At 40.4% G+C, this 27,040-nt stretch overlaps 1 protein-coding gene and 1 long non-coding RNA gene across 3 annotated transcripts in view; one reads left to right on the forward strand and one right to left on the reverse strand.

The window, feature by feature from the left end:
- Positions 1 to 492: 492 nt before the first annotated feature.
- Positions 493 to 1,604, forward strand: LOC123514635. The gene is made up of 2 exons (XR_006677657.1): positions 493 to 582; positions 880 to 1,604. It is a non-coding gene; the product is annotated as an uncharacterized LOC123514635 (long non-coding RNA).
- A 5,656-nt stretch (positions 1,605 to 7,260) lies between these two features.
- Positions 7,261 to 27,040, reverse strand: part of LOC123514636 (protein trapped in endoderm-1-like) — a 76,281-nt gene continuing 56,501 nt past the window's right edge. For both annotated transcript variants that reach the window (XM_045272623.1, XM_045272622.1), the window contains exons 3-4: positions 14,590 to 14,762; positions 7,261 to 9,526 (exon numbers count right to left, since the gene is read on the reverse strand). In XM_045272623.1, coding sequence (XP_045128558.1) covers positions 9,175 to 9,526; positions 14,590 to 14,762 — 525 coding nt within the window. In that variant the 3' untranslated portion in view covers positions 7,261 to 9,174. The remainder of the gene's footprint in view (positions 9,527 to 14,589; positions 14,763 to 27,040) is intronic.

Here is a 27,040-nt window from a genome sequence, read left to right on the forward strand (position 1 = left end):
GCAGAAGAGTACTTCAGAGGGGTATAAAGGAAAAGAGGCTCCAGTGTATGTAAAATGGTATGATGGCAGCCTTCTCTTCTGAGGCAGGTATGGATGTGAATGCAAGAAGCTACAGATGGTCTGAGTCCCACAACAAAGTGTGCCAGATGTGTGATATAGGAAAAAACAAGACGGTGGAGCATGTGTTGGCACAGTGTGAGCAGTATGCCAGAGACAGGAATGAGATGATGCAAGTGGTGATGTATGTTAGTGTGTATGAGTTTCAGAGGGAAGTGTGTGTGTGTGTGTGTGTGTGTGTGTGTGTTGTCTGTCTGTCTGTCTGTGTGTTTGTTTTGGATTCCTATGTTGTGTATTAAGTGTGCATTGTCGGGATGAATTGGTTTTGGGTTTTCGTATCGGAGCTGTGAAGCAGGTTCGAGCTACGGTTTCGGCAGGATCGAGTGACGTCAGCTACAGATGTGATGACGTTCTTTGTGGAGCGAGCAGCAGTCAGACCGCCCCAAAGATCCGCTGAAGCGTCTGCTCTTCAATATATCGAAACAGCCTCTCTGCCTGCTGCCAACGCTTTTCCGTAGATGTCCGGTATGTACCCTCTGTTCACCTATTGTCTCAAAGAAGAAAAGCTCGCAAGATTTCTTTAATATACTGCCACATGATTAGATATTTGGTGAGTGCCAGGGTGAAGAAGACAGGAAGGGAATAGATGGTGTTGTGTTGTTACTGGAACTGTATGGAGAGGTGAGTGAAAGGATGATTGAAACTGTGAAGGAGATCCTGGAGAGAATGGGGAGTGCTAGATGCAGGGAATAGTAGTATGAAAGATGGCGTCTGGTTTATGATTTTGTAGCTTTTTTTTTTCCTCTTTTTCTTTCCCTACAGGAGCTGTCGATACTGAGGCCTGTCTCAGGAGAGATCTTAGGACACTGTAGCATTAAGATCATATCGCTCCGGAGCTAGGCCTTTGGATCGGCAACCCCTGTCCTCTGCACGTGTTGCCGATCCAAAGTCCTGATTTCGGAGCGATCCCGAGCCACCTGTAGCATCTAAGACCATATCGCTCCGGAGCTAGGCCTTTGGATCGTCAACTCCTGTCCTCTGCACGTGTTGCCGATCCAAAGGCCTGATTTCGGAGCGATCCCGAGCCACCTGTAGCATCGAGATCAAGTTGAAGATCTTCATAAGCCAGGGGGTTCTTAACCTACCCTTTTTCTCGTTTAGAACCCTCTGAATTATAAGACTACCTACCGGAACCACGAGTGATCTGACCCAGAACAGAATGTTGATTCTGACATCGAACATGTGTTAATCTAGTGACTGACACTATATGTAATGGTAATGCAGAAATATATTATTGGAGTAGCCATCTACGTCCTCCTGGAAGTTATCTTTTGGAACCCCAGGTTGAGAATACTGTCATACATTATGCTGTTTTACGTGTATGTCTTCTTCATATCCAAGTTTTAGAAAACGCGATATTGAGATTATCATTGAATCTGTTATTGTTTGCTGTTACATTCCTTTGCTCTTAAGTTCCTTATCTATTCATCACAGTTTTTGTACCTGTACTATGGAAGTGTATAAAATATATATTCCTTATCTGTTCATCACATTTTTTTGTACCCGTGATGAGATTTTCCTTCAGTGTACGTACCAGTTTTTAGTTTTCTGTGCGTGTGTGTGTCACGTTTTCTTTGCGTGGCCCTGGAGGTGTAGGGGTAGCTGCAAAGTCAAGTTTCCTTTGTGTGGCCCTGGAGGTGTAGGGGTAGCTGCAACAACTGGAACATGTTTCAGATCAGTTCAGCTGCTGTTTGTTTGTCTTGCTTTTCCGTGCACTTGTTTGAGGTCTGGTTGCCTCAGTGCAAACAAGGATAAGGATTATCCAGGGCCTTTGCTTGCGGTATAGTTTTACCAATGTGGCCAGGCCAGCCTTTTGTAGCAGGCCAGTAATGGCCTGATAATTTAGACTTTGAAAGTAATGACAACGGTCTTGAAAGAATTCTTTGAGTTATACTGTAGATGAAGTATCTGTATGAAAAAAAAAAACGGTAACAATGATATATAGAACTAATCTAATATATCAGTAAAATACTTTTATCCTATTCTATCAATTGTTAAAATTCTTTTAATATCAAATTTATATAAATAAAGGTATGCAGGTAATACATATTAAGTACATATTTTTGAAAGTATAATAATGGCAGATATGGCATAGGTGCCTGGTGAGTGGAGTGACGAAGAAGTATAAGATTAAAAATAAAGTCATTAGAACTTAAAGTAGTTACAGGTCTAGCCTTCTAAATGTGAATAAAGAAGTGCTAAAAGGCGCCGTTTAAATGGCATGGTCATGTTATGAGGATAATAGACATGGAAGTGGAGGTCAGGAGGCATAAAAGGAAAATTCGTGAGATGGAAGGGAGAAGAACTTAGAACCATGGAATGGTGGAGGACAGGATTAGATGGAGGAGACTCGTCTAAAATAGTGATCCCATAAAGGAACGGGATAATAAAGCTGCAAAGAGAGAGAGAGGGAAATGTGCTTTTTGTCTCTCACCAAGCTATCTAAAAAAAATATATAAGACAAATATGATAGTGTTTAGAGTGAGAGAGAATATATTAATTGAGGTCAATGCAGCTGACAGAATCAGTGCACTCCAGGCATGAGCGGAGTCAGGCTATGCACGCAATGTACACACGTGGCTTTCAATCATGTCTGTGTATTTTCAATTAGTTTGTTCAAACCGGCTGCAAAGTTACGCTACGCATCACTGGTTACGTCGCGAGCATACGTGATCTACCGCCGGGTAGGCAATTTAAAAAAAAAATGTCCATAGTGAGTTACCGACATCGATGCCCTATCGAAAAATGTTCATGTTTTATTCATTGTATCTTGCCTCATATATGAGATAGCCAGTTCTGGTTGCCACCATCATAATCAGCAAAGACTGTAGAATCAAGATGTATTGTTGAAACTTGACGAAGCATAAAACAAAATGGTATTATAACGAGTTGAACAAAGAAAAGAGTAAAAAAATATCTATAACACGTTTGATTTTGTTCGCTATTTTCAACAAGTGTTTATTGAATACTGAAAAATAGCATTACATTATACAGTAAAACCTCTTGTGAACAATATAGTGTGATCAGAATGCAACATATATTGAAAACAAAGTTGTTTATAGAAATACGTCAAGGCGCGGCAGCAGCGCATGGTGGGAGGGGAGTGTGTTGTGGTAGTGGAGGGTGTCCCTTTCCCTCCCACACGTGGGAGGGAGATGATCGTTGGATTCTATAGGAAACTACCCATTCTCGTGAGTCTTCAGCGTTCGTCGGCTGGTTTAATTCAGGAGTGGGGCTGGATCGTCTCACGGAGTTACGGTACAGAGTGGTCGTCTCTAAACATTGTACCACGATGTATTTATTGATTTACCATGATTTTACTCCTTCCAGTATTTTTCTGTTGTTATTTTGATATGGTATTTCTTTATAGTTACTTTAGTTTATGCATCATTATATAGAGCAAAATATAGTCGCCTGGTGTACCAAGCTCTTTGATATTTAGAGATTCTAATACAGCACAAAACTTTAACACACATTTCACCTCACCTCTGCAGAGGTTAGAGCTGCACAAGGAAAGGACGCAGCTGTTTTTGTTCTTTTTCAGGAGAAGGAAGAAAATTTGCTGCCGACACTGAAATAATCGGAGGGTGCTGCAGTGGTTTTATCACCGTGTTCCTATGCTGTGTCTTGCCGTAACATGGTATGCCTTTAGACAAAAAATTACTAGTCAGGATGGCGACTGTCTATTAGCTAGGTCTCGGCTTGGTGTTTGACTATGCAGAATTAATTGGTTGTCAGTAGACTATCTCATTATGAGACTTTCATTTCTAAGTTATAAAAATAAACGCTTTTACGGGGCTTCATATGTTCATGGTTCCTTGTAGTCTTCTTCCTAACCGAGAAGGAAAAAAAATGTCACCAACTTTGAGTTATCAATAAGTAAGTATTAGGGAGTCGGTGGCGTAGTGGATCGGGCAGACGTCCATGCGTAGGTTCGAATCCCACCACGTACAGCCTTAAAACTCTTTGCCGTTTATCAAGTGGTTTAAAGTTACCTACATGTCACCATGATACCCAGGTTCCAGGGGGTTATACTAAAGATACGCTTGGGTGGTGATATGGGCCTTAATATGTGTACCACTATATATAAAATTGCCTGCTCCACTAATGGGTGGAAGCTCAACAGCGCTTTCAATTCTTCAGGTTACCTACAGGCGCTATAGGCCAGGACATAAAAAAAAAAAACTAAGTAATTTGTGTTCCATGGATTCCGATAGTATAAAAAACAAACACATAATGCATGGTTATAACTTAATTTTACTATTAAGGCGTTTATACCGTAGGTATGTTTAATATATCAGTATGTGATAGTAGAATACCCAAAAATATGCGATATCCAATTGAACACTTTTCTGTGAAATATTGCGATATCTGATGAATCTCACGGAATGCAGAGAAAATATAGATCCTTTAAAAACATTTAATGGGGAGATGATTAGCTCTGGGGAAGAGATCAATGAAAGTATGAACGAGTATTTTCTAGCTGTCTTCACTCAGGAGAACACACACGGAATCTCAGATAGTGAAGAGATGTTTAGAGCAGAGGAGAGTGAGAAGCTGACATTAATATAACTAAGGTGATGGTAGAACAGGAAAGAGATAGACTAAAGATATTCAAGTCACCAAGACCTGACGAAGTATAGCCAAGGGTACTTAAGGAATGTAAGGAGGATGTGCTTCCTGTCAACTGCTCCGATGCAGTTAGGAAAGTTCCATTTCTTGGAAAACCCTTCGGCTACACGCTTCACTGAGTTCACTCCGCTGTTGTTGGGGTGTCTGTTAATACATAAATATTTTTTTTATTAAAGTTAAACATTCTTGATATATATATATATATATATATATATATATATATATATATATATATATATATATATATATATATATATAATCACAACCTGACTGAGACTAGGACAATATGGGATACAGCAAGAACCGTCGCAGGAGTAAAGGAATAGCGTTGTGTAGCATTATTATTGCTTTGTGCATGAAAAAGCACCACAAAAAGAAAAGACAATGGTGTAAAAAGTGGTTGGAGAAAAGAGAGAAAATGGGAAGTCATGTGACAATATTGCGAGAATTTCAAGATAATCGTGTGAGTGATTGTCTTCACATGTTCTTTGCCACATGGGACAGACATGTTCTCCCGTCAAGTGTATAGTGGAAATCAGAAACTGACTGCAAGGGAGTTCCGGAGGCTAACGGGCAAGGTCACTTGGATGATCTGCCCGTGGTTTTCTCGCTTCTGACGTCTTGTTCGCTCCCATCATCAAAACAGTTGAAGCAGTATGATATCTGGTAACAGTGTTTGCACGGCGGGCAGCTGTCCCTTGTCTGGACGGGGCTTTATTAAGCACATCATAGATGGTTTGGCACATATCAGGAATGATTGCAGACATATTCTGTTTTGATATTCTTGTACTGTATTGAAGGGAACTGTAGGAGCACCCGGTGGAAAAGTGAATTAACGTTGCCTCCAGAACTGCTGCACGTGAAATGCTCTCCCTCATACAGGTGTCCTGCTTGGTTATAAAAGGTTTTACTTTCTCCAGTAAATCGTAGAAGGTATTCGGGTCCATCCGCATATAGTTAGTGAAGTGAAGTCCGATTCATAACCAGTTCTCAATTCTTGTAAAATGGTTGCATGGCTTCCCCTTTCATTACGTTTATGCAACCAATTCTTGCACCATTCCCTTCTTGTCACCTCCTTCTCCTCACATAGAACAGCAATGATCATGCTGCATAGTGCAATTTTCTTGGTCTTGTGTTTTTTTTTTTTTTCTTGTGTACCATGGTAGTGCTGTACTGCACTAGTCGCCTAAGTCTACACACTGACTTGAATACCTGTGTGTTGTCAACGGACATCACCTTCGAGCATTGTCCACCGGTCTTTGAGCAGAGTAAAAACAGTGGTTAATAACCTCATCTGGTACCACTGTTTGTTGCCAGATCCACTGCCATAATTTCAACGCCTATGACGTCATCTTGCTTTTCCTGTGATATGATAACAATGTTTGTCCGTCGGACATTGTTCGACCGTGTGGCCGCACTTTTAAGTAGAACGCAATTAAGTATAATTAATAGTCAGTTTTGCTGTCGTGACTACTCTCTCTCTCTCTCTCTCTCTCTCTCCGTATCTGCAGCAAAAGGATCATAACCTTGGAAATAACATTCAATGGAGACATAATCCATGAAATCGCACCATATTTTTCACTATAGATCATCAGACATTCCGTTTAGAATGGTATTAGTTTTATCCCAGATTTCAGACCATTATGTTGGGAACTGTGCCAGCCAGCCAGCCAGATAGACAGACAACCAGTCATTCAGCCATCCAGCCAGACAGCCAGACAGGCGGCCAGCCAGCCATCGAGTCATCCAGCCAGACAAACAGACAAATAGACAGACAGCCAGCCATCGAGTCATCCAGCCAACCAGACATACAAACAGACAGCCAGGCAAACAGTCAGAAGCCATCTATAGAGCCATCCATCCAGCCAACCAGATACACAGACAGCCAGCCATAGAGCCATTCAACTAGCAAGCCTGACACACAGACAACCGGTCATAGAGCCAGCCAGCCAGACATACAGACAGCCAGACAGAACGTTAAAAAGATCGATTATTCTTATTGATATAGATAACTGGACAACTATACTTCTGTGGTGATGACTTGGATACTGGTCTGGGTGGTGGTGGTGGTGGTCCTGGTGGTGGTGATGGTGGTGGAAAGAATCACAATCTAATATTTGGTTTTCTAACAGTGGCTAAAGTAACAGGGACGGAAAGTTTATTTGTGACGGGGATAGTGGTAGTGGTGGTGGTGGTAGATGTAATTCAAAAGTCTACAGTTTTTTATTTTTTTTTTTTATCAAGGTTTCATGTTTGAATTCGTAGAAACAAAACACAGATAATGATACGGAAATGGTAACGCTGATGGCAATAATGGGGATGACGGTAATGAAAAAAAAAAAAAGAGCATTATAGGAAATGTCAGTAATACCTTTGTCAGTACCTGAAAAAGAAACACTGAAAATGATTTAGGCAGTAATGGTGGTGAGGATGAAGTTAGTGTAGGTAGTGATGGGGGGATGAATGGGAGGGATAGGAAGCTGGCGCCGGAGGTAAATTAAAAAGATCACAGTAAGAGGTATCAATAATGTCTTTAATATCTGAATACACTAGTAGCACACCTTGAGGTCACAGCAATTCATGGGGAGCGATATGTGACAGTCATCTCTTCCTGAAAAATGGCAGTACATAGACACGGCGGTGGTAGGTTCACATATACTCTCTCTCTCTCTCTCTCTCTCTCTCTCTCCAACAATACTGCAGCGGTGTGTGTGTGTGTGTGTGTGTGTGTGTGTGTGTGTGTGTGTGTGTGTGTCTGTATGTGTGTAGTTACCTGTATATTTGTTTGTGGTTCAGGTACATGATTCTCTCTCTCTCTCTCTCTCTCTCTCTCTCTCTCTCTCTCTCTCTCACTTTGTACGATTAATGACCTGATCTGTCTCTCTCGTTCACAAATGCTTCACTTTCTCTCTTCTTCCACCTCTCACTACTTCTAATTTTCAACAGCAATTAGCCTGTTCGCAGCTAGGCTCGTCTATCAGCGCTAGAATTTTTAATTGTCTCAGAGTTCCTGGGGCAAAGGGGTGACTTAGCTAATCTGGAAATCGATGTGTAGAAAAAAGTACAACATGAATTGTTGCACATGAGCATTTAAAATTAAAAGCATAATTCAATGTTATTATTCTAACTTGCTGGTGTATGAAAAGTCTTTGTTAATGAAATTATAAGATAAGTTAAAAAACTGATAATAATTTTTATTTAAGTAAGTATGAGCACTAAAAGTAAAATTATGCCAATTTCGGTTTCTGCATTTTATCTGAGAGTGTTGAAAAATATGGATATCACTGTCACGTCCTATATGTAAAGATAATCAGAGAAATAAAAACAATCAGCACCGCTGGCAGACGTACGACGCACTAAACTTCAGGGACGAGGGTAGCGCCTATCTAGGTATATTGTTGTTGTGATTTGCTGCCAGCAGCCGACGATATCGTACTGGAAAGCATTAAGTCTGCGACACAATACTATGTTTTCTATGTACTGCATGGACTTGTCTGCTGTTTGTTATACTCAAATGAAATTATGTATCAGTATACATCCGTTGATAATAGTATGAAATGATAAATTGCTTGCCTTGATACAATTTTATGCTGTTTTAAGAACATCATCTGAAATTATTAATTGAGGCTCAAACATTGTTATATGCAATCAGTTATCATGAAATTAATTTAATTAAATTTCAGATGCATTTGTGTGTAACTATACACCCGTGTAAGCTTGTAAAACTTGCTCCAAAAAGTACTTATTTTCCAGCAAGAATTACAAAATCTAGCGCTGTCTGGCATCAAACGCTGAATGCGAACAGGCTAATTAATATCTCTTCTTATCTATTTATCCCTTTAAACTTGTGCTTCCTTTGCCCTCCATAATTTTCTTGTTTCATATATTTCTCTCTTTGTCCTTCCCATCATACATTCCTCACAGTCATTTCATCGCTTGCTCTCCTACTTATTCATTCCTTACCTCGCTTTTACTTACCTCAGAAGAAACACGCACACACACACACACACACACACACACACACAGAGAGAGAGAGAGAGAGAGAGAGAGAGAGAGAGAGAGAGAGAGAGCACCTTTATGGTCAATAGTGAGGGAATGGAGCGGAGGAGTAAGAGTGTATGTGGGTGGAGGACATGACAGGGGTGGGTATTTTGCGTTCCGTTGCGGTGGGAAGTGCCAACGATGCGGTGTGGGTGCCGTGGTAGCTGCAGGAGCGAAGGTACTTGCAACTCCGTTTTCCCTTCGGCAGGCGGAGAAGCATGGGCAAGAGGAGGGGCAGGGGGCACTCTCCTATAACATGTTTCTTTCTTGACTCCTCAACTACCTTCTCTTCCTCCTCCTCTTCCTCTTCCCCCTCCTCCTCCTCTACAGGTAACGCCACGGATGTCGCCACGCGAAGATGAGGCGTGGCTAGCATTAACTTAGTCACTGATGGCTTGTATGCTTTCCCTGATGCCCTGATTGTGCCTCCTGTTCCTGCTCCTTCCCGCCACTATTGCCCCCGCTTCCCATTCCAGATCCTAAGAATAGGTCTCTATATGCCCTACGAAACTTTGGGTTCACGGCAGCGTACACGCAGAAGTTGACTCCGTATTGCACCCAGTAGATCATGTAGATGGCTACGTTGAGGTGCACGCTCGGAGTCTGGGAGAGCAGCGTGTAGAGGTTGTAGGCGCAGACAGGGAGGACGCAGGCGAGGAAGAGGAGCAGCAGGGCGAGGAGCAGGACAGTTGAGCGAGCGAGATTGCGATCCCGCCTCGCTACCATCTCTTGGGACCTGTGGATGAACGTGTGTGTTCAAGTTCAAGTTCAAATTCAACAAATCTATTCCAAAACAATGCATACATACATGAATGCATACATACATGAAGAAAATAAAATGCATTCGTGGAAAGATCTGAAGAGATAAATCTCGTTATGGAGACCTGTGGACATTATACAGGATTAATTTCACTCAGTCCAAAATAGTGACAATACATTCTTGAAAACCCCCCAAAAAGAGAGCATTATAAATCTAAAAATTCGTACACCATAGCAATATGAAAAAGAAAAAAAAATGCCATTTAAAAAAAATGTCATTTATTCAGGAAACAGTATTGTATGCATGATAAATCAATAATACATATAATTCTATTGTGTACATACATGACAAAGTATTTAGAACATTACTGTAGTGACTGAAGATGATAAACAGGCTTTTTTACTCTAAATTTGAAGCTATTGACTGACAATGTATTATATTCACATTTTATTGATAGAGGAAGTGTGTTCCAAACTTCAGGACCAAGACACATACTAGAATTTCGAAAGAGTGTAGTTCTAACAAACCATATTTATCTGGTTAGTACGAGTGGCACGAAAATGTTCTTGAAGAAAAGAAATGTCAGCATAATTTTTCAATTATTTGAAAATATTGAGTAAAAGGAAGAATTTATGAATGTAGGTTAAATTAAGTAATTTTAAGTTGGAAAATATTTCCTCTGTCGAGTCAGATTTGTGCTTGTAGAATATCATTCTTAGAATAGATTTCTGGATTTTGAGTAATACATCTAGGAAAGATGGCCATGTACAACCCCAAATAGAAAAACAATACATTAATCTTGAGTAACACAGTGTATAGTAAAGAGTTAACATTAATTCTACAGTTAATTTATCTCCAACACGATACAGTATTCCAGTGAATTTTGATAAAGTTACAGACACATTAGCAATATGTTCACTCCAATTTCGACGATCATCAACTGTAACTGCTAAAGATTTATTAGTTTTAACACGATCAACAATGTGACTAGCTAGTTTTCCTGGCGCTAAATCATGAACCAAAGACCTATTCTGAAATAGCATAACATGTGTTTTATCAATATTTAATTTCATCTTGTTAGCTTTAATCCAATTATTGACATTATTTTACTGCTGCGATGGTTTTGAGTGAAGAACATGGAGATCAGAATCAGTGATTAAGAAACTAGTGTCATCAGCGTACATAGTGAAATGAGCATTACAATTAGAATTTACAATGTCATTAATGTAGGTTAGGAGCAAAATTTTACCAAGTATTGAGCCTTGAGGTACACCCTGTTTAATAAATTTGTACTCTGAAAAAAAATATTATGAAAAAAAAATAATTGTTTGCGGTTAGATAAACAACTTTTCAAAAGATTCAAACATGGTTTCCTAACACCAATATTATTTAATTTGTCTAGTAGAATGTCATGGTTTATTGTGTCAAAAGCTTTGGAAATATCAAGAAACATGTTTGCAACAAAATACTTCCTGTCTAATTCAGTATATACCTTTGAAACAAAATTCAGAACCCTTGCCTCTGTAGAATTTTTTTTTCCTAAATCCAAACTGGCTTTTTGTTATTAGATTATACTCCTCAAGAAAAGCACAGAATCGACGTGCAATGGCCTTTTCGAAGATTTTACTAATAGATGGTAAGATGGATATTAGTCTGTAGTTATCAATTGCATTTTTGCCCCCAGACTTGTGAATAGGTCAGGCTTTTGTTATTTTTAGTTTATCGGGGAAAGCACCTTAACAGAAAAATTAATTTATAATGTGTGTAAGTGGGGTCAAAATGCTACCCAGTGTTTGTTTTAATAAAGTGGCACTAATTTAATCGATGCCGGAAGAGTTACATTTGATAAACCCCTCGATTTCTGTTTCGTCACATGGGTAAAGATGCATTGAAAAATTAGTTGTGGGTGTAAAATAATTACGAAAATCAGCGACTTGACCATCATCGTTCGTATAGAAAGAGTCAAGGATATTGCCAAAGTGATTGTTAAAGGCACTAACTGTATTAGAATCTGTAATATTGTTTAGGTTAATGGACACTATTAATTATTTTCCATGTTTCTTTGGGGTTACCTTGAATGGCTTTAAATTTATATTTATAATATTCGTTTTTAGCATTACGCAACATTGTTGTTAGAAGGTTTCTATATTTTCTATATCTATTTTTATAAGTCATGAGCCATTTACTTGCAAGCCTGGAAAGTCTGTGCTTTTCTTTAATGCTGCGAATTAAACCTGGTGTTAAATATGTGCCACTAGAAGATGTTTTTTGTTGTTGATATTTAAGAGGAAAATTAGTTTGAAAGATTGCGTTATACATATCAAATTATCATAAGCAATATTAGAACTATCACATCTGAGCACCTCATCCCAACTCCGCCGCGCCACGCTCTTCACAAAGCTCCTTTCATCTCCCGGGACTGAAAGCCCTCTTCAGCACACGTCGCGCTGGCTGTGTTGGGGTGACGGGTACTTGAAAACATGACGTGTGTGTGTGTGTGTGTGTGTGTGTGTGTGTGTGTGTGTGTGTGTAATTCACCTCGGTCGTCTGCTGTTCACCCAGCCAGTCTTCCCCATTACGGAGCGAGCTAAGAGCTCATAGACCGATCTTCGGGTAGGACTGAGACCACAACACACTCCACACACCGGGAAAGCGAGGCCACAACCCCTCGAGTTACATCCCGTACCTATTTACTGCTAGGTGAACAGGGGCCACACATTAAGAGGCTTGCCCATTTGCCTCGCCGCTCCGGGACTTGAACCCGGCCCTCTCGATTGTGAGTCGAGCGTGCTAACCACTACACTACGCGGTGTGTGTGTGTGTGTGTGTGTGTGTGTGTGTGTGTGTGTGTAATTCACTGTTTGATCTGCTGCAGTCTCTGACGAGACAGCCAGACGTTACCCTACGGAACGAGCTCAGAGCTCATTATTTCCGATCTTCGGATAGGCCTGAGACCAGGCACACACCACACACCGGGACAGCAAGGTCACAACTCCTCGATTTACATCCCGTACCTACTCACTGCTAGGTGAACAGGGGCTACACGTGAAAGGAGACACAACCAAATATCTCCACCCGGCCGGGGAATCGAACCCCGGTCCTCTGGCTTGTGAAGCCAGCGCTCTAACCACTGAGCTACCGGGCCGTGTGTGTGTGTGTGAGATGAGGTTTGTTTTAATAACTCTAAGAATAAATACACATGATAGGAAAAATATAGATAAGCACTACTCCCCTCTCTCTCTCTCTCTCTCTCTCTCTCTCTCTCTCTCTCTCTCTCTCTACTCATCAAGTTTACGTTCTGAAGATCACCAAATGTTTATCCATCACAGAGGAACCCTTGTTAATTACCAAACAGACGCTAACTCTTTTCGGGAACTCTTATTTTCTTTCTCCTTTTTTTCCGTATAATCCTTACCATCCCTTCTGACACACACACACACACACACACACACACACACACACACACACACACACACCGAGAGGGTCCGGGTTCGAGTCCCTGAAAGCGGCGAAGGAAATGGGGAAGCCTCTTAATGTGTGGCCCCTGTTCACCTAGCAGTAAATAGGTACGGAATGTAACTCGAGGGGTTGTGACCTTGCTTTCCCGGTGTGTGGAGTGTGTTGTGGTCTCAGTCTTACCCGAAGATCGGTCTATGAACTCCGAGCTCGCTTCGTAATGAGGAAGGCTGGCTGGATGACAGCAGGCAACCGTGGTGAATTATATATATATATATATATATATATATATATATATATATATATATATATATATATATATATATATATATATATATATATATATATATATATATATATATATATATATATATATATATATATATATATATATATATATATATATATATATATATATATATATATATATATATATATATATATATATATATATATATATATATATATATATATATATATATATATATATATATATATATATATATATATATATATATATATATATATATATATATATATATATATATATATATATATATATATATATATATATATATATATATATATATATATATATATATATATATATATATATATATATATATATATATATATATATATATATATATATATATATATATATATATATATATATATATATATATATATATATATATATATATATATATATATATATATATACACACACACACACACACACACACACACACACACACACACACACACACACACACACACACACACACACACACACACACACACACACATCTTGCATTCAATGATATTTTCTGCTTCATTTACACGAATCCTGTCCCCACCCATTTTTCTCCCTCCGCCCACTTCTCTCCAAACCACCAAGTCGTTTTCTCGTAATGTTCTTCTGTCTCTTTTGTGGCTCCCAGTCCTGCTTTTTTACTATATTACTTTTTTTCCTTAAGGTGCTGTAAATTTACTTATGTGTGTGTGTGTGTGTGTGTGTGTGTGTGTGTGTGTGTGTGTGTGTGTGTGTGTTGATGTTTTACTCATTTCTGTTTTTATTTAAATTTTGTTTTTATTTTCTTTCACCGTCTTGTTTTCTTCCACCGTCTTATTTTCTTGACTATTGTTCGTACCTTGTTTTTCTTGCCATGAGTTTTATGTGTGTGTGTGTGTGTGTGTGTGTGTGTGTGTGTGTGTGTGTGTGTGTGTGTGTGTGTGTGTGTGTGTGTGTGTGTGTGTGTGTGTGTTTGTGGTGTCATAGTGCAGTTAACCTTTCTTTCTTCAACTCTCTCTCTCTCTCTCTCTCTCTCTCTCTCTCTCTCTCTCTCTCTCTCTCTACAATACCCTTCCTGCTTTTCATGTTAGCAACGTCTACCACATAATCTTAGTAAAACACACACACACACACACACACACACACACACACACACACACACACACACACACACACACACAACCCATTTCACACCAATCCTAACATGAAACACTTGAAAGCTACACCAAATCGCACAACAATACCCTTAATCCTTCGTTATCCCTTTAACAAACTACCGGAGACTCACATGCCGGCGTCGTGTAGTGCCCTGCTGTTGGCGTGAACCTGCCATATGATGCTGCCACAGCCCACCATCATGAGCGCGCATGGCAGCAGGGAGTGGAGGGCGTAGAAGTAAAGTCTTGCGGTGCGGTGAGTCATGTCGCACTTGAAGGTGTCCACGTCGTAGCTGAAGTGCCCCTGTGTGTGTGTGTCGGAGGAAATTCTATGTTAGTGATGTTAAGTTGGTGTTTGTCTATGCTTGAAATGCTTTCATTTTGTTTTTTCTTCATTATTTTCGTTTAGGTGGATTTTTGTTGGATCTTTGACTTGATTTAAGGCAAACCTTGATTTTTTTCTGGGTAGATTTGTTTTCTTGAAGTGTATTGCTCTATGGATTTCTAAAGGATTTCAAAAGTTTATCAGGGAATTTTAAGGGATTAGAAGTGATTGTCTGCATACACGACTGCCATATATCTACCAGAACTACTACTACTACTACTACTACTACAATTACTACTACTACTATTACTACTTTTACTACTACTACCACTACTATTACTACTACTACTGCTGTTTCTGCTACTACTACTTAACTAGAAAGGGAGGCCCGTAGGAGAGAGTGAGAGAGTGAGTGAAGCCAAGAGGTAAGAGGTGTTTCTTGGAAATTAGAAGGCAGGGTAGAAAGTAGATGGTGAGGAGGTAGAGCAGTGTGGCAGTAGTAGTAGTAGTAGTAGTAGTAGTAATAGAAGACCAGCATGGGTTTTCTTGAGATTAGTTAGGGAGAAAGGGACAGCTGCTGCGGAGAGGAGGAGGAGGAGGAGGAAGAGGAGGAGGAGGAGGAGGAGGAGGAGGAGGAGAAGGAGGAAGAGGAGAAAGAGAAGGAAGAGGAGGAGGAGAAGGAGAAGGGAAGTTATAATGGGTACCGGAAGAGAGAGAAAAAAGAAAGTTAAGATGTTTAAAATTGGCGTGAAAAATGAAACTTTAAATAGAGAACAAGGGAAAGCTGAGATTGCGTCTTAGAGAGAGAGAGAGAGAGAGAGAGAGAGAGAGAGAGAGAGAGAGAGAGAGAGAGAGAGAGAGATTAATGATATGAGTTAAATGTATATGTGATTGAGAAAAAATGATTATGCTGAATGACTGATTGATGTAAGACGTTTCAAATCTGCAGGCGAGCATGATTAATCACTGAAGGAAGATGAACGATGAAGATTATTTTAATATTGATGGTGATGAGGAGTAATGAAGGTGAATGAAAGAAGAAACGTGAATGAATGAAGGAATGAATGTATGAAGGAGGCGTGCAAATGGAGAGTTTTTGTGGTTGTGGTGGTGGTAGTGGTGGTGGATGTGGTGGAAGGAAGATGTGATAACTGTGATGTTATTACAGATGGTTGTAGTGGTGGTGCTGGTAATGGCTTAGAATATGCATGTGAAAGGACACACACACACACACACACACACACACACACACACACACACACACACACACACACACACACACACACACACACACACACACACACACACACTTACATACAGTTGAGAGAGAGAGAGAGAGAGAGAGAGAGAGAGAGAGAGAGAGAGAGAGAGAGAGAGAGAGAGAGAGAGAGAGAGAGAGAGAGAGAGAGAGAGAGAACACAGGCAAGTAAAACACAGCACACTCACATTCATACACACAAACAAAAACTCAGAACGGAGAAAGCTTATCAAACAAACACACAACACAAGAACTTCACACATTCCACATACGCGCAATTCCTTCACACAAAACACCCCCTGTAACACACACACACACACACACACACACACACACACACACACACACACACACACACACACACACACACACACACACACACACACACACACGCACTGAAGAAACACAACACAAAGCAGCACAACAGTTCAACACCACAACACTCGAGTCTATATGAGTTATATTTAGCCACGAGCAGGAACAGACCACAGAGGGGGAGAAGGGAAGGCAAGGCAAGGGAAGAGAACTCATCAGAGGGAGGGAGGAAGGCAGTGTGCGTATTATCCATAGTACATACGTGCATTAATCTCGAGAAACTAAGACAAAGGTGACGCGAGGCAGCCGACGTGCGCATTAAGGAAGGGTACATGTTTGTCATCCTGAAGTTAATTACAGTATGCGCGGGAAGGAAGGAGTAAGGAAGGGGGAAGGGAAGGAAGAAGAGAAAGGGACATTGAAAGTAGGAAGGGAGTAAAGTAGAAAGGAAGGAATAGGAAGGGAGAGAAAATGTAATGGATGGTGCACTTACATAAATGCATTCATGAAGAAAGGAAGGAAGGAAGGAAGGAAGGAAGGAAAGAAGGAAAGGAATGGAGCTAAAACAAAAAATAGTTTACCAATAGATATGGAAATGGAAGGATAAGACGGTGTTTCTCAAAATTTTTCCCCTCATTACCTCCTTCATGAATTCTCAACATTCGTGTGGCTCTCTTTAAATTTTCTCCTAAAGTCCACCCCTCCAAAAAAAGGTAATAAAATAAGATAGAATGTTGATGAAGAGAACACCCTTGCTTTGTTACAGTTTACACTTACAGTCACAATTATCTTATGTTTGATAGATTTCTTTGATATGCTTAACTTACATCACCAGACTACAAAAGACTAGCGGACACTCTCAAATTTGAATATGGTTGAGAAAAAGTTCAATTATTAGCTTCTGCATCACACATCAGTGGGAAGGTGACGTTGTTTCTTTTCAGTCACTCGACGAATCTGAGGTTGTGACACCGACAATGCACATCTCATGTCGGGCTCCATATCCAGTCGGTTCCGGCTCGTATTCTTGACTTGTAGAAGGGTGGAGAAACCAAACTCAGGCAAAATTAGTCGAAGTACATGCTCAATGACTTTTGGATATGACTGATGCATTGAACACCAGAATGCATTCAGAGATTTTTCTTCATAGAGATATTTGGCAGCAGTATCATGTTTGAGATCAAGGAACTCGTCCTGAACTTCACTGGGAATGGTAGAAGTATCAAGAATGGGAGAAAATGGATTCCTTACCAACTTCCCTTCTTCCTCCTCGAATTCTGGGAAGTATATATTAAGTTCACTTTCCAAGGATCTCAGATGCTGAGTGATTTCAGTTTTAAATAATGGTCAAGCAGAATATCTTCTTCGTTTTCGTCAAGGACAGCTGAAAGGTTTACAAACAGGACAACATTCCTGGCACCGACTTTCTTTGTCAATTCTGAGCTTGGCAAGAAATCCACAAAGACAATCCATCAGTGAAACACATTTCTTTCCTTGCCCTGTAGCTTCAGATTCAACCTATTTAGCTGCTCAAATATATTTGCTAAATATGCAAGGCGTGGCTTCCACAAAACCATATTAGGGTGAATCAACAGATCACCTTTCCCTTGCATTTCCAGGAACAACTCCCGAAGTTGAGACACTCGATTAACAACATTGCCCTTGGAAAGCCAGCGCACTTTCAAGTAAAAGAGGAATCCATGTCTCTACAAAGGGGTGCATGCCAATAGGTCCCTAAACGATTGGTACTCAGGTCATCTGGCCCACAAATCAATTCAGAATCTAGACAGGTGATCATTAAGTCAGTTGAGACTCAAGTCCAATGGTGCCCAAACCAATTGAGACCCAAATCAGTTGATCCCCAAACTTACTGAGCATCTTTGTTCATTCTCGCTGTGTGTGTGTGTGTGTGTGTGTGTGTGTGTGTGTGTGTGTGTGTGTGTGTGTGTGTGTGTGGAGAGAGAGAGAGAGAGAGAGAGAGAGAGAGAGAGAGAGAGAGAGAGAGAGAGAGAGAGAGAGAGAGAGAGAGAGAGAGAGAGAGAGAGAGAGAGAGAGAGAGAGAGAGAGAGAGAGAGAGAGAGAGAGAGAGAGAGAGAGAGAGAGAGAGAGAGAGAGAGAGAGAGAGAGAGAGAGAGAGAGAGAGAGAGCTACTTGATTGACATACTTTCGAAACCCAGATTTTGATCCCAGCATCGCTGGAGTTCCGTCTGTACAGACTCCACAACAATTTTCCCAGGGGATCCTGTTGGCCTTGAAAAAAGAAAATAGCTTTTCGATCACATCTTCAGCTGTTGTGGTGGTGTCAAGCTGTGTACATAACAGACATTCTTCCTTCATATCACACAAGAAAACACACCTAACGAACACGAGCAGCTGTGCACAAGAACTCACATCCGTTGACTCATCCAGCTGTATGGCAAACATATCAGTTGGAGATGACTTGAGCTCATGTATCACTTTTTCCTTTATTTCATCTGACATTTCATTAATTCTCCGTTTCACTGTGTTGTTTGACAAGGAAATTGTTGAATTTTACGTTCACTTGCATCTCCAAAAACACGCTTGACCATCTTTAAAGTACAAGGCTTCATTAAGGTTTCACCAATTGTGTGGGGCTTATTTTGCTTCGCTATTTCGAGGGCAACCTCGTACGATGCCCCAACTACACTTGAGGTCTGTTGTTGGAAAGCACCGGTCGCATCCAGTTTCTATTTTCCAAAACTGCTTTTGTGGCGCCTGAAGAAATCGGGGTCTTTCTCAGCATAATGTGGATGGATGGTCTGCAAATGGTGCTTCAACTTCCTAGGCCTCATAGAATCGTCCCCCAGCAGTTTAAAGCACAGTACACACTCAGGTTTCTCGATGCCATCAGCGAGGTGTGATGTAAATCCGTAGTTAATTTACTCTTCACTTTACTTCCGCTTCTCAGTAACACTAGTGGCCATCGCAAATCTAATTAGAATAAGGAAGACAGGACAGCAGAAGAAACGTTGAGTGCGTCAGTATGAAGACAGAAGAATGATAGTGAAGGACAGACCACTAAGACAAGTGATAAAATGACAAACACACAAATCTCAGCATACACAGCAGGTCCATGGACTCACATATAACGCACAAACACATTCATACACAAACACACACACAGAGTAAAGATGATAAAATTTTAAACATTCACACCAAAGCTAACAAGCTGAAATGTATTCTCTAACAACAAGAACACGCCTCCTTTGACAACCACTGCCCCAATTGAAATAATGAGAATAGTGAGTCACGTCAATATAAACAATAAAAAAAGAAAAGCAGGAATACCTATGTGGGGAATGGCCATGAAAAACAATAATAACCAAAAAAATAATAAAATGATAAATGAAGTGTACAAATATTTCACACACGAAAATCAGCGACCGCTTTTATATTTATAAGTGTCGACCAAAAGATGTAACTCATGATATGGATCAGAGTGAATTACACCTGCATGTTTACGTGACGATATCCCAGGCCACGGTGACATCAGATCGCGGATCGCCTCTCTCCTTCTGTGTCCTGGTGACTCACCCGTCTCTCACCCGTCTCTCACGCGTTCGTTCTTCTCTGTGCTTTTTATCGTACTCGTACCTACACTGCACAAACAATTGCGATTTCGCATTCATACATACATACATACGTACCCACATTCGCAACAATTTTACGTAAAAAATGTATTGTCAACTTGATTAAGAAAAGAAAATTTTCTTTGCCAGAACAGTGATACTTTTTTTTTTTTTTCAATTCAAATTCTAAACATAATTCAAAAATGTTTGCTATCCAGCGGCCCACAATGGCCCTCTTAAATTCTTGGCTCCCAGTTTTAGAATCACTGGGATAGGAGGAAGGAACAGAGGGAAGGGAAGGGAAGGGATGAAGTCGGACAGTAGATACAGAGAGGTACTGAGAAAGAGAGGAAAGAAGAAAGGGGGAAGAGAGAAAAATTAAGAAAAATCAATTTATATAGGAAGTAGACATAAGAGAGTAATGAGACATTGAAGGAAGAAAAAACCAGAAATAAAGGAAAGTGATTAGCGAAAGGAATGGAGTTAGGAAATAGATAAAGGAAGACAGTAGACTATTATAAAGAGAACGGGAAAAGAGGAAGAAAGGAAGAGAAAAAGAGAGGAATAAAGAGTTAAAATCAATACATTCGAATATAAGAAGGAAATGAAATGCAGATAACCATAGTGAACAATACGAGGGTAAGGAATGGAACAAATATGCAAATAGAGTAGTTAATCGAAAAATATGTCACTAAAGGAGTCACTATGATAACGGCTGGAAAAATGTGTAGATGATATTGTTAAGAGTGGTGAGAAAAAATGAAGGAGAAAGAATGATATATTGAACAAAAGGAATAGAAAAGTAAATAAGGAAGGATTTGAAGATGAGGTAGAAAAATCGAACAGGAAAGGGAGGAGAAAAACGCTGAAAAAGAAAAGGAGAAAATTAGTTAGTGAACACCAAAAACAAAAAGAAACTATGACAAGAATGGAGAAAAATGGGACACACAAAGAAAATGTGTCACAGTATGAGGAGGAGGAAGAGGAGAAGGAGAAGGAGAAGGAGGAGAAGGAGGAAGTTGAGATAACATTATTACAGACCCACACAAACACACGCCCACACACAGACACACACAAAGGAAAAATACGCAGCTGAGAATTCCGAGTTATTGCGACTTTCATAGTTCATTCTTACACTTGTTATTGCGTGTTTCATTTCAAGTCACCCTCACCACACTTCAGGGAACGCGTCCACCTCATCAGCTAAACAGACCATGCAAGTCGCGTCCGCTCCCACCACTCCCTCACAGCACAGGGGAGAACGCCGGGCTTGGAACAGCGGCGTGCTCTCATTACCCTCTATCAAAAGTTTGGTTAGCATTGAAAGCGGATCGTGCTAGTAACATCTTCAGTACTGGGACGCATTTTTACTTCGAGTGTTGGGTATGATTAGACGATTTTTACATTAGGAAGGGTCTATGGAGGTCAGAAGATTAATGTCCACAGTCCTCACTATTTTAAACGTCACATAAGTTTCTAAACCTGTATAAAATCACCAAATAGTAAGCAGAATAAATACGAAAACACGTCCTGGTACTGAAGGGGTTAAAGGCTGTGGGAGTTGGGTCAAGGAACTCTGTCTTGCTTATTTTTTGAAGAAGAGGCTAAGTGAGTAGTGCGTGCCTGAGTGACGTGTTGGAGTGGGTTGGCGTTGCTACTTAGATATTCCTCGCATCTCCTCCAGGAATCAGCATAGTGGCAGTTAACTCAATAGATTTTCCAGCCTTTGTATTGGAAAGAATGTTTGAGTATTTGCTGTCATGGTGATGTGTGATGGTTTGCTATGGAAGTGATAGGGTATAAGTACATATGTTTTTTTTTCTAATGCAAGAAGACTAAAGCAGCGAAAAGAGCCCCAAAAATTCCTTCCTTCAAACCAAGGACTCACATTTCCATCGCAGGAGTGTGTTAAGCGTCACCAGACCTCAACAAACACACTGTTGAAAGCCTTTCTGAATACTTATTGCTAATGTTTCACAAATACACACAAGTTGTTTGGCCAGCTAAAGGTTGCTAAGACTTAATGATTTCTCAGACGCAGTAATGCAGTCGCCAAACGACTCTTGCAATGTTGAAGCGTTGGGGAGACAGATGCATTAAGGGGACAGACAGACATACAGACATAGAGGCAGTTCCCTTACAGATGACTGAGGGGAGAAGGGACCAAGGGGGAGAGTAATAATGGCTGGCATCAATAACACTCTCTCTCTCTCTCTCTCTCTCTCTCTCTCTCTCTCTCTCTCTCTCTCTAGCAATGTGAGAGGCGTGAGGCGTGTTCCGGATGAGTGGGAGTGTATGAGAGAGGCAAGTTACGTGAAACAGAGAAGAAAGAGAGGGAGATGAGGGAAGATGAGAGGGGACGGGATGGGGAGCAGCACGGAGAGGGGAAAAGAAGTGGAGAGAAAGGATGAGGAACCTTATATGAAAGGGGGAAGGGAGGATTTGAGAGAAAGGACAGGGAGAGGTGAGAAGAAATGGGACGTGATGAGAAAAGGTAAAATGAGAAATGAAGGACGAGACAATGGAAAAAAAATGAAAGAAGTGAAAATGAAATGAAATGAAAGGAAGAGGTGAAACAAAATGCGGATGGGATAGAAAAACAAGATTATGATGATGAAAGAGAGCAAACAATAAGAAAGAGGATGATGGAAATGAGAGAGAGAGAGAGAGAGAGAGAGAGAGAGAGAGAGAGAGAGAGAGAGAGAGAGAGAGAGAGAGAGAGAATATTCGATGGTTAACACATGGGAGAAGCTTAGATACGCAAGATATTCAAAACCCATCTGTTGATTTGCACTAGTTTTCCTGTTTATTGACTTACTTTTATTACCTCGTCATATCTCTGTGGCTCAGTGGTTAGTGTGCATTATCATAAGTGCCTGAGCTTCGGTTCAGTTCCTTCTCCTCCAGGTCATCATGGTAGATTGCTGTATTTCCTCACTATTAGAGTTTGGTCGATAAATATTTACCTTGGTAGATCTCATGGAGGCGGATGAGTGTATGCAGATATCACACACAGTTACACCTTCTCTTCATCCAGTGCTTGAGTTTCGACATTTACGTAATCTTCTCCGGCACGTGTGTCTTGTTCACTGCCACTGACTAGCATTTCTGGTGTAAGAGTTACCAGCCTTTGCTTTTAACTATACAAATCATCCTTCGGTATGTCATTTTTTTTTTTCCAGTATGCATGTATTTGTTACTATTTTCACCCCTTTCGTTATAGGAGTTAGTGTCTCCCGTATAGATTCAATGGATAGGAGACGATGAATGCGTAGGGACAGAATCTATTTACGTGTTAGTTATCTGATTTTTTTTTTTAGAGTATGGTAGCGTATGTGAAGAGGGACTCGCCCACACACACACACACACACACACACACACACACACACGATTATGTTGGTTAATTGTGACGGGAATTTGCAGGCCACGGAATTCTTTCAATTGTCATTCATGTAAAATTGATGTTTGCCTAATTGGTACAGATATTAAATTTGATACTCAATACAGGTTTGACATAATATTTATATCTTTTTTAGTGTCTGTGTATCTGTGTATCCGCACTGCCTGTCTTGCTAATGATCGTTATGTTATTGTGCGGTTGTCTATCTTTGTCTCTGTTTGTCTATAATTTCAACAGATACCTATCAAAATTCAGCAAAGTTGACTTCACAGTATAGTTTTCCTCCCTGGCCAGAACAGAAGCACTTACGTAGATCTCCAACAAGTGGTGAAATGACTGGAGCTTAGTAGTACTTCGTTAAAATGATCTTGGCCAGTCAGTTAGCTAGGTAATAATTGAATCAGTGAATTAATTAATCTGTCCACCATGACACAACGAGAGGAAGTGAAGGACAAAACACACACACAAACGCAAACACAAAAACACACACACACACACACACACACACACACACACACACACACACACACACACACACACACACACACACACACACACACACACACACAACAAGAAATAAGACAAATGAGTAATTTCCTTTGCCTGTTTTGCCAAGTAATCTCCTCAGGGAAAACTATGATGATGATGATGATGATGATGATGATGATGATGATGATGAGGAGGAGGAGGAGGAGGAGGAGGAGGAAAATTAGGAAGGAGAAGAGGAGGAGGAGGATAATGAAGAGGAAAGAGAAGATGGGAACAAACATTTACACAATACATCTTTAAATTAAATGAGTCCCTTAGAGAGTAATCAACACGATAAAACAAAATGAAATGAGCAAGCACGCATTATCATTGAAGAATATCAATACCAATACATTTGTGTGGTAAAGGCTCCCTCGGGTGTCAACGCAACACTCCTAGACTCCTTGAAGGTGTAGTAAGCCTCCAGAACTTTGTGTTTAGTGTGCATAACCTTTTGCAGTGGTTCAGTAGTAGTTGACATTTGATGTGGGTTAGAGTGATACGAACAATAATAAACTGAAGACCAACACCTCCACCAACAGCTTTACGATCTCAAACTCGATATCATTAATGGAAATAACCACGTGAGCCTTTGAATTCAGAGTACTAGTTATGTAGCCACTTTTTGATATTTGTTTTTTTCCCTCGGGTACCTTCATGTGTGTTAATAAAGGTACATGAAACACATACAGAGGAAGAACATGATACGACTTTCAATGCTGTACATCTCTCTCCCCGCCAGATAAGGTATATATACATACACATCGCCTCTCCTCCCTTTTGCCACCTGTCTACTTCCATTCCATATTTCTACCCAATTTATTTTCCTCACGTCACAGCGTCTCCTCCTCCCTCCCAGAAATTTCCCCTTCACTTCATTCCTCTCACGCGTCTCCTTTGCCCTGCTCTTCATTCCTCTCCCCCAAGTCCTCCTCGCCTTCTCCAATGTTCCACGGAAGTCACCTCTTGTTTGTACATTTCTCCCCTTACGTCTCAGCCACCACCACCTCTACCTCACCCAGCATTCCTTTCACACTGCTGAACGGCCTTTACCTTGCTCTCCTTTCATGTTGTTTGTATTCCCGAAGGAGCACCTTTTCTTTTTGCGGGTCTTGTCCATCCTTCTCGGCTCCATTCATGCACATGCGTCTCCTCTCTCACTCTTTCTCTTACGCTTCCATTTTACTTACTCATTTTTAACACGAGAGCTCTCCCATCATATCTTTTTCTTCTTGCTACGTTAAGGGAACTGAAAGGCATGTATTGATTTTCTTTCCAGGAATTCTCGAAATGATGTGCAATTTTCAAGGGAATTCAATGTTGGTTTAGTTTGTATTGTTCTTGGGATTTGTTTCTTTTTATACTTCTCTCTCTCTCTCTCTCTCTCTCTCTCTCTCTCTCTCTCTCTCTCTCTCTCTCTCTCTCTCTCTCTCTCTCTCTCTCTCTCTCTCTCTCTCTCTCTCGTTGAAGATATTTACATGAAGATCGCTAGCATTTATCTTGTATTGTGTGCGAAAGTTTTTATTAAGGCCGCGTTTCATCTCCACTAGAGGTTGGCGGCAAGGAAAGCAAGAAACCAAGAACAGATGATTAAACACTCACATCAGGTGTTTCCCAGTGCACGAGTGACCACCCAGGCCATGCTCTGATCCACTTTTACATTATCTTATCCACTCTCTCACCTATCCATCCCTTGAGTTCTCCTCCCATCACTCATTTTACCCATTCTCTGCCAGTTATACATCCTTCTCCTGCCCGTCTCTCATCTTACTCACTACCTTCATTTTTTTTGTAAGAAGCCATGTCATTCTAATAGATGAAAAGCCTTAAAATTAAAAGAGCGACAGAGCCAGGGAAAGCCTCACATTTCAGCAGCGTTTTGGTGCCTGAATGGTCTCCTCAGGCTGTCCTTTAGGTCGTGACTGAAGCAAGTTTAGAGCTCTGCGGACGGCCTCGGCAATCAAAGGAGGCGCCAGGCGGGTGGAGGTGGTGGGCGGAATGCTTTCCCCCGAGCTGCGTCAGACAACCAGTGAAAGGTCAATGACTGAGAACTTTACTTCAGAGGGATAGAAATATTTTGTGTACGTTATATGAAAGTGAAAATGACAAAAGCAATATAAAGATGGATTTTGATAAAAAAAAATTACCGAAAGCGTCCGAAAATTGGAAAGTAGTTTATTTGCTGAAAACTCAAGTGCCTGTGTTGATAAGAGTCTTACGCAGAGCCATGGCTTGCTTTATTTTTGTTGTATCTTATTACTAGATACTTGAAAGCCTCTTTCATGTATCCGTTGTAAAGGGAAATGAATGTTCGTGTTTAGAACGTTTGGTGTCCTATTTCCACTTTTAACAGCCATCGCCTGAAGTTTTAAAAATTTTCAAGAATATTAAATAAATGTAGTGGTAGTTTAACAGATTCTGCAAAAAAAATTAGAAAAATAAACCCTAGCAGCAACCATAGTAATCGTCTCAGTGACCTTTAGGAATGGTATTGAGGAAAGAACAAAATAGTATATAGAATTTGAAACAGAAACACTTGGGATTCGGTTTTTGTTATGGTAAATATTTTAGGTCATGTTTATGCTCTAGTACCTGTTTTTGAGTATTTATTATTATAATGATATAAACATTAAAGTCATATACATGTCGTGTTGAATAGTGACCCATATAGGATGGGAATGAGAATCAAAGACCTACTTGTATGTGTGTTGCTTTAATAATGGTATATAGTGATTACATTATCCTGTTGAAGTAAGCCTTATGGTTCCGAGTATTTACCAAGGGGAATAAGAATGACAGCCTTGTAGCCACAGCGGCCCATTACCATCTATCCAATAAGGTAATGCAGTGTCATATTACTTGCCTTCACTCCACGCCACTCGTCTCCCGGGGAATAATCTGGTATATCAATATTATTATAATGCAGATCACTGAACTTCTATTCAACACTTTATTGATTTGATTTATAGTTCTTGGTGAAGTCTTGTAATCATCATTCCTATTTATTTCACGGTAAACTTTTAACTGGTTTCCTGGTGATGAGAGGATGTCAGTTATCATTTTACCGTATCTAAGGAGCCGTTGGCGGAAAGTTTTACTGCAAACACTGAGAGATTTCAGCTAAGCAGTCTCTTCCGCGGCGATCGGGACACAAAAAAGATGAGTA

Source organism: Portunus trituberculatus, chromosome 38 (assembly GCF_017591435.1).
Source record: "Portunus trituberculatus isolate SZX2019 chromosome 38, ASM1759143v1, whole genome shotgun sequence".
NCBI lineage: Eukaryota > Metazoa > Arthropoda > Malacostraca > Decapoda > Portunidae > Portunus > Portunus trituberculatus.